The sequence below is a fragment of the Magnolia sinica genome, chromosome 3 (assembly GCF_029962835.1).
Source record: "Magnolia sinica isolate HGM2019 chromosome 3, MsV1, whole genome shotgun sequence".
Classification (NCBI taxonomy): Eukaryota; Viridiplantae; Streptophyta; class Magnoliopsida; order Magnoliales; family Magnoliaceae; genus Magnolia; species Magnolia sinica.
Window position 1 is genome coordinate 47,234,463 of NC_080575.1, and position 17,271 is coordinate 47,251,733.

The 17,271-nt window shown below is 39.4% G+C and overlaps 1 protein-coding gene across 3 annotated transcripts; it reads right to left on the minus strand.

Moving 5' to 3' along the window:
* Positions 1-1,640: 1,640 nt before the first annotated feature.
* On the minus strand, positions 1,641-13,981 carry LOC131239902 (two-component response regulator ORR26). 3 transcript variants are annotated; one of them, XM_058237818.1, is made up of 6 exons: positions 13,504-13,981; positions 6,640-6,792; positions 6,106-6,501; positions 5,379-5,455; positions 2,779-3,072; positions 1,641-2,682 (listed from the first exon to the last, which is right to left on the minus strand). In XM_058237818.1, the coding sequence occupies exons 1-6, from the start codon at positions 13,640-13,642 to the stop codon at positions 1,993-1,995; spliced, it is 1,749 nt and encodes a 582-aa protein (XP_058093801.1). In that variant the 5' UTR covers positions 13,643-13,981; the 3' UTR covers positions 1,641-1,992. The 3 variants fall into 3 exon arrangements, with proteins under 3 accessions (XP_058093801.1, XP_058093800.1, XP_058093802.1); XM_058237817.1 differs by having other exon boundaries at positions 1,641-3,072; positions 13,504-13,977; XM_058237819.1 differs by lacking the exon at positions 6,106-6,501 and having other exon boundaries at positions 1,641-3,072; positions 13,504-13,978.
* Positions 13,982-17,271: the final 3,290 nt, after the last annotated feature.

The window sequence follows — 17,271 nt, forward strand, 5'->3', positions numbered from 1 at the left end:
GCCATTCAATTTTATTGATGTTATTTGGAGAGGCACCAAATCCAATGAGGATAAAATACTGCTCTTAGGATCATTTTTGGAATCCATCTGAATAATTACAACAATTTATTTATTTATTTTTAAAAAAAACAAATCCTTCGACAAACTAACGTACTAAGTTAATACCTGATTTTGACCTTCAACTTATCTCAATCAACACAATAAAGGAGGGACTTCATGAACTTCTAAATTTTCAGCCTTTAAATCTGATTTCGTCCTTCAAGTTGAACATAGATTGCATACTGGATGACCGATGGTGCTTGTCCCATCATGTGGGTATAATGCAAAAGCGGGCCTTACACACCTTCGTTAAACACAATTTCATTACTCATCACTTGCGGGTACAACAATCGGAAGTGATTAGGTTACATCAGCCCCAAATACGTTAAGGTTTCCCACTAGAGAGAATGAAAAATAAATAAATAAGAAAATAAGATAAAGAAAAGAGTCAACATCGCTCTGATACCATGTTATTGATCTAGAATAAAGAAAGAATGGAAGGAGGAGAAGAGAGAGTGGAGAGCCTAAGCATCTTTTTTTTTGTAAGTTTTTTATTCATAAATATGCAAATATGTGTATTTTAGCGTCTCCTAAAGTTTCACAGAAAAATCCCACCGTATCCCTATATTCCCCCAATGTTTCCTTGAGTTAGCGATACATTTTTGAGTGTTAGCAATAGTATCAAAGATATCGATACATGTTTCCGTATCCTCAACCAGCAATAGTTGTAACAATACCAATACAATGATCATTGTGTGTAACATATTTACTCCAACCTGAGGGGAAGTGTAGTCTGGATATTTGGGACTTTATATATGTATGTGAAGTCTTATTTATGAGGGCGTGTGGATTTTACTTTGGTGCTACCTCTGGACACCATTCTTTTATTGTCATTAGGGTTAATAATATATCAGTAGGGTGTGAGAGACAAGTCATTCTTGGCACAACCCTTTCCTCCCTTTTCTCTCAAAGACCTCTTCTCCATGTGAAAAGTAACATGTAACATCAACTAAATGGTGCTAAACCTACAAATGGATTTGTCTAATTTATATCAAACGCTCATGTAACCAATAATGGAACTTCTCGTAAGTAATGCATTTTTACTGTTGTTGGGGAACTACAGAGAAAACAAAAGAAAAGCAATTAGAAGCAGGGAATGGAACATCAACCTATGATTCTTAATAACTCGTATCAACAAAATTGGGTAATTATACATCATACTCTTCCTCTGAAATAACCAATGGAAGTGAGATGAATTGGCTTCCAAACCAGTAATTAAGTAGAAAGGGACTGAACAAAGGCTTCCGTGATATATTTGAGTGCTAAAAGACCTAACCAAAGTTCATGTGCTTATTAATCCAAGAAATATTGGCATGAGAAAGAAGCAATATGGTGAAAGTATGCACTTTTGGGGATGTTACTGCAAAAAATACACAGTTATAATGTGACAATATGCTGTAACCAAAAGCGGCAACATAGGTTCTTACATGCTTAGGTGCAAGCATATTTTGTGTAGGATATCTGGTTGTGAAAATGTTCCTATGTGGCATTGCAGTGTGCTCAAGTGCATGCATTCGCAAGTATCGACACAACTATGCATGTATGCATATCAACAGGCATACACTCCATCCTGTCCCTTAAATTAATACATAATTCTCATCTTAGAGCAGTTGGAGTTGAAACTGAAAGCTTAATATGCTTACATATTTACTTAAAGAAAAGAAAAGAAGAAATAAAAGAAAGAAAAAGCTATACCTTATTAGTTTGTCTACGGTACATGTTTTGATGTCCATGCCCAAAACAGGTAGAAAGATACACTTCCCAATCCATAAACAAGGGAAACTGATTTTGGAATGAAAACCCAGCACTAGAGGCACCTTATGAAAGAAAATACAAAGCAAGATCTTTCTTCAGTACGGTCTCGAGCAAGGAGCCCACTTCATTTGAGAGGGGTTATGCAATGAATAGACCTTCACCTATTATTGGATATTCCATTGATTCACACTGATAATCACAACTAGAGCCCAATTCATCATACAGGTAGCTCTGAAGTTCAGCGACCGATGCAGTCGAATCAGCACAGTCAAAAAATGCCAAGTTGTTCAGCTCGACATCCTCCAAACAACCAAAGCCTTGAAACGAACAGCGTCTCAAGTTCTCAGATGAAGAAGCCCCAAAAGGGCTATTTTTTAAGGTTAAGTTCTGAGGACAATTCCGACTATTGATGCAGTTTCGATCAAGATCATGATGTTGGGTGCTTAAGAATGCACTCATGATGGGCAATTGCTTAAATCCTTGAGGTTTCACAATGTCATGCTCAAGTGGAAGAGAAAATGAGTCGATTGCACATGCTACTGGAGATACATTTCTAACATGGTTACTTTTGTAATCACTACACAGAGGTTTGACTTCAGATGGACCAGTTTTATCTCTGTCAGTAATGTAACTTCGTGCATTAGCAGATGGGGGGCTTCGTACGCACTCAATCTGAATGTGGTGCTGTTGGGTAGGAAGCGGTAGCCGTGGGTAGCCTTCTTCTAAGGGAAGATAATGTTCATGGTCTCGTTTCGGATGTCGCATGAGTTGCATTACTGAAAGTTCTCCATTCCCAGATGCTGAAACTTCTCCATTCCAAGACTGCTGCTGTGAAATAGCAGAACACGATGATGTATTATAGTCAGCATCTCGGACAATGCTGCTAAAAGACAGAACAGTGCCGACTTGTGGACCATCATTCACCTGCTGAGCTACTGGAACATCACAAGTCAAAGTTCTTTTGGCTTCTGTAACTGGCACAAAAGATACCATACTCTTCAAATGGTCTTCATTGATTTCTGGGACTGCATCTTGAACAAAGCTTTTATTACCAGAATACCCAAAGCTGTTGGCTGAATTATGCTGTTGTGCTATCGTCGAGCACTGAACCCCAAACTTTCCTGGAGTGTCCTTAGAACTGAGGTCTAACTGCTTACCACAAAGTGAACTGTTTGATTCACCTTGCTTTTGTAACCTACTCAAGTAGAGGCGATATTTCTGCACATGAAGATGCCTTTTCAAACACAGTAACAAGCCGGGAGTATGTGGTGAACATCAAGGGTGAGTTTGGATGCTCAATTGAATGGAATTAAATTTCAGTGAACCAAATATAGAAGAAACAACCACAGTGGAAGTGCCGCCCCCTTTTAAATTCAATATGATGACCAAATCCTTGGGTTGAAATTCCATTGGTTTCAAGTTGGAACAGGAAAATCTTAATTTTGGGTTGGGAGCTCTATCCTCATTATGAATGGAGCAGAGCTAGCCCCAGTTTGGTCATTTCTAGTTTACTGAATTAAATAAACACAATTTGGTTCAGTTAACCACCCAAAGCAGCCTAAGTCTATGAAATTGTGAATCTGGTGGACCTAAATCTGTTCACCAGTACTTGTACTTCTCTGTGATGGATATAGAACAATGGATGGAGTTCAAAATTCTAGTGGAAAAGATTGTCTCAGAACACCTCAGTTTTCCCTCCGTTCACTGAAACACTAGAATAAAATATCATCCACAACCTGAACAAGGATTGTGAGTGTGACTTTGTTCGAAATTATCCTTAATAGAGTAAAATGGACAGTTAATATTTCGACAAAAGTAAAAGTAGTTGATGAATTTGTTTTCTAAAGCATAGCTTTTATTTATTTATTTATTTTATTTTAAATTTTTATAAAGCGGGCAGAGCCACCATCTTTGTATTAAATGAACAGAGTGTACTTTCTAAAGCATCGTTTAAAAACTCGAAAAGTCGACTAACTCAATATCCAGTCAGGTCTGGTTGACTATTTGATTCAACTTGACCTGATATTTAATAATTAAATTATTAATAAGATTTTACTAATAATAGGTAGCTATACTAGTATGAGTATAAAAATAGGCAAATCTAATCACCAAAGTGGTGTTGAATTGCTGGCAGACACTATTTCCCAAGTGCTAGAGGTCATGATTTCGAATCCTGCCAACTGCAAATTATTATTTTTTATTTGAAGACACATCAACTCGGCGAGACTCACTTCAAGTCATGCCAAGACGTATCAAGTTGACCAATTAAGAGAGCCGACTAATGAGTCATGCTGACTCTGAACCGAATCGAGCTCACCAATGAGTTTCATAGTGACTCGGTTCAATTTCTGGCCAAGTCGAGTTGACTCGTCCAAGATTCTAGAGTAAATTTATCAGTTATATTCTATAAGAGGGTTCAAGCAACACAAACTTCTATTATGGAGCTCAATGCGTTTTATCAAGTATGAATTGTTTTTTGCAGCTTGAGAGATTCCCTTCCTATCAAATTATTTGCTATAATAGTGATCCAATTACAAGCCCTTCGATCATATAGAATATAACAAGGAGAACTGGATGGGCATATCCAACAAATGTTAATATCAAATGTTGAAAGTAAATTCTAACCATCAACCATAAGGGGCATAAACTTTAAAAGGCTATGGCAGCTGAATAGTGTCATCCTTTTTCCAAGATATATTCATAAAAAGAAAAGATCCAAGATCTAGAGCACTCATGGCTACGTTACAAATATTGCATTCATAATAACAGCTCAGGTCATCATGAACCAGATTTAAAGGACACATACATGTTAAACTCTCAACTTCCCTATATCATTAGGCCTTCAGACATTAAGGCCTTGCCATTTTTCAATTGTTATATATGATTTAACCACCAGTATTCCAGAAGTTCCTTGGTATGTGTTGTTCATAGATGAGCATTACAGAAATGAGGCTATTGAGATAGTTCCATGGAAATAATAGAAAGGATAGAATCAGGTGCAGGCTATGTGCAGCCCCAGTAGGATATAAAATGAAAGGAGAAGCCCCAGTAGGAGATGAAATGAAGGGAGCATGTTTGAGATGGTTCAGCACATGTGCTACAGAAACCGTACGCAGACGCAATAAGGAGGGGAGAACGACGGAAGGACCTGGACTTGCATTGAAGGGTACCAAAACTTTATTAACAAGGGCATAGTTTTATTAACAAATGAAGCTGATGTTGGGTTAGGATGCACCTTTCAGTTGAAATGAAAACAACTAGTTCAATAGGCGGACCTGACCAAATTGTAGTTGCCTTCGTATTCATATTAAGGGACTGGCTCCAAATTACAATTAAGTCACTTTTAGGCTGGACTTGAAAGTAATGTAATGTAACTGCAATTTGATGGCTATGAATACTAAAGTAACAACTAATTGGTCATTTCCATTGGCATTACAGAAAGTTTAACTAATTAAAAATACTGGAAGCTCACTGTAGCATTACAAGTAAATATCTGGCATAAATAATTGGAGAGATGTGTCTACCTGCAAATGGCTGGCAACATTTTCTCTCGTCAGCCAGGGAACATTCATCAAATCAAGTATTTTCTTAGGACCCACCTCTGCCAAAAGAAACCCACATCATGGCTCCATATTAGCATTTAGCACATGGAAAATACAATGTTCAATCAAGCAATTTGTTCAGCTCAACAAACAGTAAATGTGGGACAGTTTTTGTTGCTCCATTCCAAACCATTCAAATGGTGGATGCCACAATCAAAGATACCAAAATGTCTCCCAACCAACAATCCTAACTGACCAACTTGGCCCATCTTTTACCAAATGGTGGATGTCATGATCGGAGATACCAAAAAGTCTCCCCAATTGATGATCCTAACTGGCCAACTTGGCCTATCTTTTACCAATTAATTGTCGCCCATCAGCTCTCTTGTGCATTTGTGTGCCGCTAAATGGATGCGTACGATCTAATGTTGCCCATCCCATGTCTAGCAGATGAACAACTTAGATTGCTGAAAAATAAGCCCCACGTATACTGTTGCTAGTTCGAGCAAAAGAATGTCATTTTTCTGGTTGAACATCATATACTAACTCAAATTGTATCTATAAATATTGACAGAAAATATCCCTGATTTAGAACTAAAAGAAGAATGAGATCAATGAAGAAGGAAGCTAAGCTTGCAAGCATCATTCCTTTCTATGAGCACAGTGGAAGATAATAAGGAAACAATCGAGTCTTCTGGTGAATACTCACTGTCAAATCCGATCTGATTTACAGCATCAACGAATTTCTGATGGAGATCCACAGTCCAAGCTACTCTAGCTTTCTTCACAGAACCAGGGTTATTAAAATCTTGGTCACCATACTCTTCATTTCCCATATCCTTTCTTTTCTTTGCACAATTTGGATCACTTCCATTTAGTAAGAGCTCGTCATCAAATTCATCCAATCCATTTTTCATCATCTGGGCACCTTCATTGCTACCGAGATCCTGATTTTCTATGTCTTTAACCACGTGTATTTTCTTTCTAAAAACATGTTGCCATATATTTCTAAGTTCTTTCATTCGTACAGGCTTAAGAAGATAGTCACACGCTCCATGTTGAACCCCTTTCATTACCCTGCTTGTCTCACCATCTACAGACATCACTGCACATATTCACAGAATGTATCTTGTCGATAGGAGCAATTCCATCATATGGAGAAAATATAGACATGGAGAAAAAGAAAAGAAAAGGAAATAGTTGAATGAGAAAGATGCAAAAACAATAATGGTAGAGAACTGACTGATTACAGGTAGATCCATCTCAAGTCCAACATGTTCGAGGAGCTTGAAGCCATCCATGTCAGGCATGTTAACATCACTAATTACGATGTCAAACCTATTCTTTCTTTCCCGAAGCAGGTTCAGTGCATCTATTGCTAAACAGCATGTAGTCACTGCAATATGCGGAAACAACAAAAAAATGAGGAATTGTGATGAATGTATATGTCCTCACAATTATGTTATACTTCTTCTGGCCAATTTATCCTGATATTATTTTTTTTCTAGGGAAAAAAAAAAACAGCTGGGCCCTGCAGTTGCCGCATCAGCAAGTATCCTGTCATTTTGTGAAATGCATCCTCCAAACTCCCGCAATATCCAATAAATTGGAGAACAGCTATTACCTATTCTTCTATTTATCTGATTTTGGGGGAACCTTCACACAATGACACAGTTTCCCATGTGGCAACCATCGGTCCAGCTTTCTCTAGATAAAAATATAACTAGAAGTTGTCACAAACAGAGGCTCAACTAAAGTAAACTGGAATCTGCAGTGCTATATGGAAGTGTGAAGAACTATGTTGCACGAATTCTTCTGAAAATGCAAAATACCCACATTGGAAAGATTTAGATTCAGAAACTCCAGAAATTCTAACATGGAATTAATGGATTTTTTTTTATTTTTTTTTTAAATTTAATTTTTTTTTTTTTTTTGTTTATCTTTATCTAGATATCACAGATTGCAAATTTTGATTTGCCATAAGTTTTGTGCTTCACCTTTTCAATAGAAACAGTTTATATGGAAAATATTACACCATTCATTTAACCCATTATAGATCCATTAGAAGCATAATAACCAAAGCGTTATATAGAGGGAGAAAAGTCATTAGTCCTTGCAAATTGTGGCACGTGTGCAAGATCTATGCCATTCATCAGGTGTGGACCGTCTTGAAGATGACCTAAGCCAAAAGATAGGCAGTTCCACTCATCAGGTGGGCCATAAGTCTATGTTGAATAGACAATTGGTCTTTATTCTCAAACCCTGCATTTTTCTCATACACTTGTGGCCCACCAGATGAGTAGACCAGCCTATTTTTGGGCCAGGTCTCATGATGAGCCCCACCCGATGAATGGCCTGGATCTTCAAGTGTTTCACGAGTATCCGATTCAACCCACTTCTTGTGAATCTCCTTCACATTTCTGCATTTAAAGATGGTAAGCCAGTGATAACAAATGCAGTGAAGATTCTCTTCAGGTAATTGACCTAACCCTGAAATGTCAATCATAATGAGTGTACAGATTCTATAAGGAAAGTCATACCAAGGTTGGACTACTATTCAATGAATATCCTCAAAGAAAAGGTTTTAATAAACATCATGCTGTTGAAACAGGTGATGATGTTAAGGAAAGTCAATCCTCCATCTTCCTTCTCATGGAAAACTATATCTTGGGCTGCTTCTCCATTATAATCAGTGGCTCTTTGTCCTGCTATTTTAAGAGCACTACGGGGTTAAGGCAAGGCAATTCTCTATCTCATTTTTTTTTTCCCTCAATTGTGACAGAGAAATTAAGTCAAATATTAGATAGGGCAGTGAATTTAATAAAACATCATACTGTCATGATGTTAAGGCAAGCGATCCTCTATTTCTATTCTCATGGAAAACTATATCTTCAACTGCTTTCTCCATTATCATCTACGGTTCTTCATCTAGCTATTATGCGCAATGCTTCCGTAGAGCAAATAAAGGTAACGAAGGATGCACTCAGATGCTTTGGAGAGGCATTTGAATGAAGGATTAATGCAGCAAAGAGCTCTGAAGGAGTAACTGTAAGTGATGAGGAGGTGCATTAGCTGGCTGATTGGATGGGTTATAGTCTTATAGAAGGGTGAATTTTCATTTTCTCCATCTTTGTCTTCCAATGAAGGTAATTCAAAAGTGTTGTCATTTTTGGATCTGGTAGTATAGAGTTGAAAATGGATTGTCTAGGTGGAAGTGCAGACATCTCTCCTCCACTGGCAGAATTGTGCTCTCCCAAACTTGTGGGTGTATTTCACATCTTTGCTCAAGATCCCAGTAGCATTCGATAAAAAGTTTAGAGTGTATCCAAGAGATTTCCATGGAGGGGATAAAGAGCAGCCACAAGTTCGATCGCATAAAATAGAGGAAGGTGCAAAAACCAAAGGAGGGAAATCAGTATGCACAGAATTAAAGGAGAAGAATTGCGCTCTCCTTGGAAAATGGTGGTAGAGAACTCGGAAGAACCCAATCTCTTTGCCTTTGGAGAAATGTTACTCTTAGAAGGTAAGACAAACTGGAAGAGGACAGTTCCAAGTCTTGGCAAATAGGTGTTAGGAATCAGAATGTCGGAATGTTTGAAGGGTAGGTAGAAAATTGGGTAACTCAGACATCAGAAAGAACAGGGACATTTCAAGCACAGTAGGCGATGTCATGAGAAGCAGCATGCGACTCTATGTGGGAGGAAGCAACAAGATTCGGATTTGTGAGAAAATTTGATGGGGGAGTATTCTCTAGCCCACTCATTCCTGTCTTTGTTTAGGCTTTCTTTGATAATAACGTCAGTGGTGATGAACTACTACAAGAGCATGAGGAACCATTTTGTGGAACATCAAATATCAATACAATCTAAACAGTGGGGAAATTGATAGTGTTATGTTGTTGCTTAATGTTTTGAAAAGATGTGCTCATAGACAACATAATGTTAGATAAGAAAATATGGAAATGGACCGAAGCAGGGTTTTTTTTTTTCCTAAAAATCATTTTGTAATGCTCTCAACTCTAGTGGGAGTGAGAGTCCTTGAGCCAAAGGGGAAAATCTTTTCCAACTGAAAGTAGAAGCTTTTGCTTGGATGACAGTGGCCAATTGAACTCTTATGATCATTAACCTATGGAAGCAGAATATGGCGTATTTGTCTCTATTACGAAAATGAGGAAATGGTAGATCACATCTTTATTCATTCATTTTTGCATAGAGAGATATGGAATCACTTTACGCTGTTTGGAATTTTGTAGGTGCTAATGGATTGATCGGGGAGTTAATATAGGGGAGGTAGGAGGGTCCATTCTATCCAAGGGAAATATTCCATGGAAAATGGTATCCTACGCCATATATGTAAACATACACAAATACACACCCATCATCTTCTCCACATTTCATTTTTTAACATGATTCCCTCAGATCTAATATCTTTGCCACCGAATCAGAGATGAAGATTATAGTCCTCACTTCTCAAAGAAAAAGAAGGGGGGCAAAAAACAAACAAAACTATAGAGCCTAAAAAATGTACGGTTTCTTGAGAAATAGGATTTGATGCGTGGGGCCCATGGTTCATTCATCCAGACCAGTGATCAAATGGTATATGCACTATTGATAGGGGATGCCCAAATATATTCCAAGATGAAAGGTCCCAACCCTTTGATGTATCACCTGTCTTCTGTTGAATGTGGACCATTGCAATATTTTCTTTTTCTCATAACTGCCTATTTGTAGGCTACTGATTGAAGGATTAAAGTCTTCCAATCTAAGAGATTTTTGGGGCACAGTTGAGCCCGTTGGATCATTCCTTTGGATTACAGAACCGTGGGCCCCACATGCACTTATGGAGAAGTTGTTTGATACTTAGGAATGGATATCATCCATACAAGTGCACATTCTACGCTTGCACTATCAGTTGGTTGGATTCAGACCATTGACTACACTTGTCATTTTTAACCATTTATTGGACGACTACTATCTAAAGAGGATGCCCTAGTCCATCTGAGCCTGAGGGTGTTGTCCGTCTATGGTTGGGCCCATGATTTCTATGATTTGTGACAGGTGCATGTAGACAGCGTGGCATGATATATTTTAGGCTATTATGGATCGACCGACACAAATTACACGACCACTGAATCAAGGAGCTGAAACATAGAAATTGACAGCTTCCTCAAGTCAACCACACAACGGGAAGGCAAGCCAATTCACTTACCTGATTTTTGGTAGCTGGGGAACATGGTTTCGATCAAGCACATGAGCGAGCCCATATCTTTCTCTTCTCTTCCTCCTCTATTATGCATGCACACATGACACACTCTCTCCTCTTCCTCCTCTAGTACACATGCACACACTCTCTCATCTCTAATAAGAGAGGGAAAGAGGCAATGGGCAGTGGAGAGCCGAGAGCTCTCTACTTTGGGTGGGCCCCACTAGGGGTTGCCCCTCTCACCAAACCTTGTAGTGGGGAATATACTGCTATAAGACCTGCTCTAACAAGATTGATTGAAATTGCATATAAAAAGCAAGAAATGGAAAAGAGGGACGAATCGGGATTTTAATTTCTCTATACAAGGGTATCTATATGCCAAATGACCATCACACTAGCGCACGACCTCCCAAGCTCTCTAAGGCCTTCCATGGACCCACATGACCACAATGGATGAAGATAACTCTCGGTTCACTTTGCTAGCATTCACACTTATCCTCTCATTGAGTTCAAATAACAAATCTTTTGCAAATGTTCTTTGAACTTTTTTTGAAAATAAATTATTTATATACATATAATTCTAAGAAACATTTTGAAAATCCCACAAAACTCAATAATGATGCGGTGGATACATCTCAAAGTGTGTAATCATGGTCCTAGGAATCCAGTGTCGTCGTATTTCCGTGATCTATGTAATTTAGAATCGATGAAGCCACTTTCCTAGCAGTACTTCCTTACCCAAATCAATCATGACCATCATACTATATGCTAAAGTAATGACACACAATGTCATCCTCCAATAGCAAAGGTGGGTAGTTGAGGGCACAGGGGTCACCTAAGAGACTAGCTTGCTCGCACAATGCATTGATTAGATTGAATTAGGTACCAGTAAATTTCTCTCATTTTAAGGGATTGACAATGATTGATTTGGATTCGATTGCTTGTCACTACATTAATTAAGAAAGCGTATTAGCTAATAGGAAAACACATTCGAGACATTTATTTAAATTTTATTCATGCGCAATCATCATCAATGGTCCAAATTGGCATCACTCAAACCAATTGATATGAGGGCAATATGGTCATTGTTAGTCCGGCCCTAAAGTTTTCACTCGATTGACCGTTGTAGAAGCAATTAATGTTGAAAGGATAACAAAGGAATCCCTCCATGGCAATAGTCAAGTGACACCAACAACAAACTATTAAAATTATAGGCCATATTCAAATGTTGGTGTAGTACCTAGTAAATTTATATGTTTTATGATGTACAAGTGTTACGTTGTCACGGGCAAATGTCGCACAATGGTACACACATGTCATGGATATTATAAATGCATCGACCATTGCTGTCGGGCGCGTGGTGTGACTTATAAGGGTAATAAAAATTACATGAAAATCCATTTTAACATTTCCTCTCATTAGAATCACCCTAATATCACTGTCGGGCGCGTGCAAACAAAGTGATTCATTATATTTCGAGTTATTATAGATCGAGTGACACAATTACATGACGTCCAAATCAAGGAGCCGAACAAAGAAAAATCAATAGCCCACTCAAGTCAACCACACAATAGGAAGACAAGCCAATTCACTTATCTGATTTACTGACAAAAATTGTAGCTGGTGAATACAGTTTCGATCAAGCACGTAGGGCCCCACCCCTTTCTCCTCCTTTTCCTCCTCTATTGCGTACACATACACACAGCTCTCTCTCTCTCTCTCTCTCTCTCTCTCTCTCTCTCTCTAAATAAGAGATGGAGAGAAGCAGTGGGCAGTAGAGGGTTCGTTGGCAGCCCTTTACTTTGCCATATGTGGGTTGGCCTCACTAGAGGTTGCCCCCTACCACGTGTCCAACACACATGTCCGACAATTTGGATTGAAGCAGATGCTGGCACGGGTTACTGTGAGTGTGGATGCATACATATGGATCATCACACTCTTCAAGAATGTCTAGTGATTCCTCTTCCTCATCAAAGAATACCATCTTCGAGCACCGGAAAATTCAAAACTCAGGGTAAAAAAGAGCTCTTTTCATATACACCCCTTCCTTTTGTCTATACAAGAAAAAACACAATCTGTTCGAATTTGTAGATAACACCTTCCATTTTTATCGGTCCTGGAGAAATTCCCAATCCATCACTATTGGTAGATGGCAGATATCCACGTATTTACCCCTAGAGTTGAAAAAGTTACTTAATCTGACAGGGTGTGAAGGTTGATATACATGATGTCAGAAATGCACACAGGTTATGTTTGTAACTTAAATTAAACCAACCATACATATTTTGGGTACACCCATGGGGCAGAGATGGAATGAACATGCAAAAGATGCAGAGGATTCTATGCAGAAAATCTCAAGTGGGGCCCACCGGCTGAACGACCAAATCCCATGCGCAAATGCTACATGGGCTCCACGTTTCATACATTCAAACCACCAATATATCATATCATGTACAAACAGTTACAAGGCTTTACCATATCATGTAAGGCATCTCATCTCTCTCAGGTGGGTATAATGGTAATTTAAACATGATAATAACTCAAAATTAACACCGTTTAGACATCCTCACGTCATCCATTCACGGAATTCAATCACTAGGTTTTTTTTTTTTTTTTTTCAAAAATACGAAAAAGGTCGGGTTTTATTTACAGAAACGAAAACAGGGGGCGTTTTTTCTTATATAGATAAAAGGGAGGGGTGTAAATGCAAAATATATATATCCAAAAAACGCAAAAGGAATGGTGCATCCAAACGGAGAGGAAATGAAGGGATCAACGCTTTCGAGTTCGTCTCGAAAGCAGCAATCGTGATTCGGCCAATTTCCTTCCATGGATTTAGTTATTACAATTCAATCGGATAGTGCATCCAAACGCGACGACTGAAGTTGGAGAAGGAGAGGAGTACCTTCGTAAGAGCATTTCTTGAGCATCTTTTCGAGGATTTTGAGCCACGTGAGGTCGTCGTCGACCACCAAAACGCGGAGTCCCGCGGGAAAGGATTCAGTGGTCCGCGGGGATGGGAAGACTCCGGCGTTTTCAACCATCGCGATGGACGTTAGCTGAAAACGAAAAAGAAGAAGAAGAAGAAGAAGAAGGAGAAGGTGGAGAAGCGGAGAGGGAGAGGGAGAGGGAGAGGGAGAGACGGTCTTTTGTTTTCGCTCCTCGACACTCTCCTTTTATGTATGGTGCATGGCCCATTTTAAGTGGGAACTGGGATGACAGGATGTTTAAAAAAAATAAAAATAAAAAATTGATACACGACCCGACAGTATACGCGGGTTTTAAATCCTTACCGGTGGGGCCGTGGTTCCGTAATCCAAGCCATTCCATCTTTTGGGTCTGATTACTCTTTTCACGTTCTGAGAATTCCAGCCGCCACACTCATGAAATTCCTTCTTTTTCTTTTTCTACGTACATCAGGGATGGCCGTCCAAAAAAGTGAACGGCCCGAGGTTAGTTCATCCCATACCCTTTTTATGATTTGTCTCACTGTTAAAAGTGGGCATAGGATGTATGACCATTATCAACGGTCAGGATCCCAGACACTATTCCCCATGCTGGGAGCAGATTAGGTGCGGCCCTGACAGTGGGGTCCACCTTAATGTATGTATTTTATATCCCGGCCGTCCATCCGTTTTTATAGATCCTCCTCTTTTCTTTTTTTTTTCTTTTTTTTCTTTTTTATAGTGTAGAATCCTAAAAATGAAGCCTATCTAAATCTCAGTTGGGTCACACTCTAAGAAACACTGGTGATTGGCTATTAAAAACTTCACGTGGGCCAATTTTTTTGGAATCAAGCTGATAATTTTCCCCTTCACTCGTGTCTTTGTGACCTTATCAACAGGTTGGATGAAAAATAAACATTAACGTGGTACCTAGAAAGTTTTCAAAGGTGGCCGTTTAATCACCACTGTTTCCTATGGTGTGGTCCACCTGAAATTTGGATCTACTTCATTTTGGGGGTAGTGCCCTAAACTGAGCTGAAAAAAAAGTATGAACGGCTTGGATATACAATACATACATCAAGGTGGGCCCATGGTCAGGGCCTCACGTAATCCGCTCCTATTCAGAGTATTATGCATCAGGACCCTACAGATCCTCGATTCGAAATCGGATCATGTTTCGCTCGCGTGAGATGTAGGTAACCAAATGTACTTACTTGGAGACTGTACGCTAGATCCAGGCCGATGATTGGATTTTACAGTTAATATGATGGACGCCGTAATGGCCGTAGAATGCGAGAAAGACTTCCTAGCCTTTCAATCAATGGCGTTCAGTTAGATGGGTCTATCAAGATATACAACAACTGTCCATAAACATGGCGAGTGATTTGATGCCTATTATATCTTTCACGGTGAGCCTAGCAGATCAACAGTCTGGATCAAATATACAAGTTTGTGAGGATAGACCAAGGATGCAATTTACCACCATTGACCAGAGCGTCCTGAGCCTATCTCGACTGTCCAAACCATCATGGATGGCCTGATACTCACACGGACGGTCTGGATTGGTGTGCATGTACGATGACGCATGTGTCTTAGTCGTGGATGGTTTGCAATAAACTGTGAGAAACGCATACTGAGCCTAGAAGAAAAGAGAGACGACAGACCGGAGGGAAGTGGAACTCCGAATATGGACAGCGCGCATGCGGCGCACGTTAGTGGTTTATGCTTTCAACGTCGTCGCATGGAGTAGTATTTTATAATTTATCGTGTAAGTGGCTGCTTTGTTGAGGGTAACTTTGTGGAAATGGGAATCTGGGCATGAAAGCATGTTTCTATGGACTATCATCTCAACAACAACAATAATAATTAGTTGTTGTTGGTGTTATTATTATGGGTGTGTTTGGTTGCACCAGAGCTGGTGAAATCCAGTAATATGATTATCCTCATTGTCATGATTGTATAGTTAAGGGTTCAATATGATCGGTGTTATGAGTGAAAATGAGCTGGTCATAAGTGTGAGGATAGCTTGGACATCTTTGCTTGCCGTGTGGTCAATCAGCGCCAGCCACGATCAAAGAGCTCCTGAACGGTAAAAAAATAGTATTCTATTACTAAAAAAGAGCCTACTTTTCGAGCTCGGCATCTAGAAGATGAAGTATCTCCGCTTTTATCATATGTCGAGCTCCTTTACGGTCCCAACCATTTTCGAGTCGTTGCTCAGAATAGTTCTTTGCAATGTCTCCCAAGGTACGACTCAATACGAGATAAGGCTCCGAGCTACTATACTTAAAGAACCCCTGCACCGTGCGATGAAGATGAAGATGATGGTCATTCCGAATTTTGTCTTGTATTCTACCGAGGAAGGGAGTTCGGCCTCGATGCTCGGACATGACACTTAGAGGGAGGTAGACAGCTCAACAATCTACTCACCAAGCCTAAGTACGACACATAAGAGAATTCAATGCAACAAAATAGTTATGTGGACCATCCCGGATATTCGGCCTCTACCTCCTACAACAAGTTTCTTCCAATTCTGACCACTCTGATCTCGTCAAGGAAGATCTACGTAGGATATCCGTCGAAGATCCTGAAAATTAACTGCGATACCTTCAGGATACGATTCCTTTTACAATACTACTAAACAGGGAGATTGCCATTTACGTCACCGCCCTTACTCACCTATAAATAGGAGCATCTCTAATGGTGAACGGTATGCACAATTCAACTCAGAGAACACACCCAAAACCCTTACATCCTACAAGACCTAGTTTGCCTATTTGACTTTGGTATCGGAGGGTCCCCTGCTGCAGCTAAGGTCTCCATATTTGTTTTGTTTTGCAGGTCTCGGGTGGTCTAAAGAGGATATTCAGATTTATGCATCAACAACCGGGATTGAAAGTTTTGGGTTTTAGCTTCGGGTTAAGTAAGGAGCATCAGCCCAAAGTGAATAGTTTCTTAAACGGTCTAAGAATCAGGTACAAACCTAACCTGAAATGCATAACCCAAATGCTAGACCCATCACTCTAAAAATTCACTAAGCACAAGCCTACGTGACCGAGATTGGTAAGTTGTAATCAAGTAGAGCTCAGCTCAACCTGAATAAAAAGAACCTGACTTATTTAAAAGGGTTTCGACTTCAATTGGTCTCATTTTCTGACCAGAACCCAACCGACTAGCTATGCAACATGGCTCAAACCCAGCTCAAAAGCAACGGCTACTGGACCTGTGTGCTGGTTGATCCCATTGCCTCCAAAGGTCTTAAGACTCAGATGAGTCCCATGCGACTGGATCAGACTCAACTTGGACTCGATCTCAGCCAAGTTTGATGGTTGCCACCTCTAGTTTTACCTAGGCTTGAGTCTGACTTGAAATAACTAAATTGGTTGGATTTGAACCTGCATCTTTCCAAAGCCCTGTCGTTTTATTATATATATATATATATATGGACTCGATCTCAGCCAAGTTTGATGGTTGCCACCTCTAGTTTTACCTAGGCTTGAGTCTGACTTGAAATAACTAAATTGGTTGGATTTGAACCTGCATCTTTCCAAAGCCCTGTCGTTTTATTTTATATATATATATATATATATATATATATATATATATATATATATGGACTCGATCTCAGCCAAGTTTGATGGTTGCCACCTCTAGTTTTACCTAGGCTTGAATCTGACTTGAAATAACTAAATTGGTTGGATTTGAACCTGCATCTTTCCAAAGCCCTG

Bases quoted from the DNA above. Each gene is read 5' to 3' on its own strand.
- LOC131239902 (XM_058237817.1), bottom strand. From the start codon at position 13,642: ATGGTTGAAAACGCCGGAGTCTTCCCATCCCCGCGGACCACTGAATCC. The intron at 6,502-6,639 runs GTCAGTTCTCTA...GAATATGTGCAG, and splicing joins GATGGATCTACCTGTAATCA to TGATGTCTGTAGATGGTGAG. The intron at 3,073-5,378 runs GTAGACACATCT...CTTCATGTGCAG, and splicing joins ATGTTGCCAGCCATTTGCAG to AAATATCGCCTCTACTTGAG.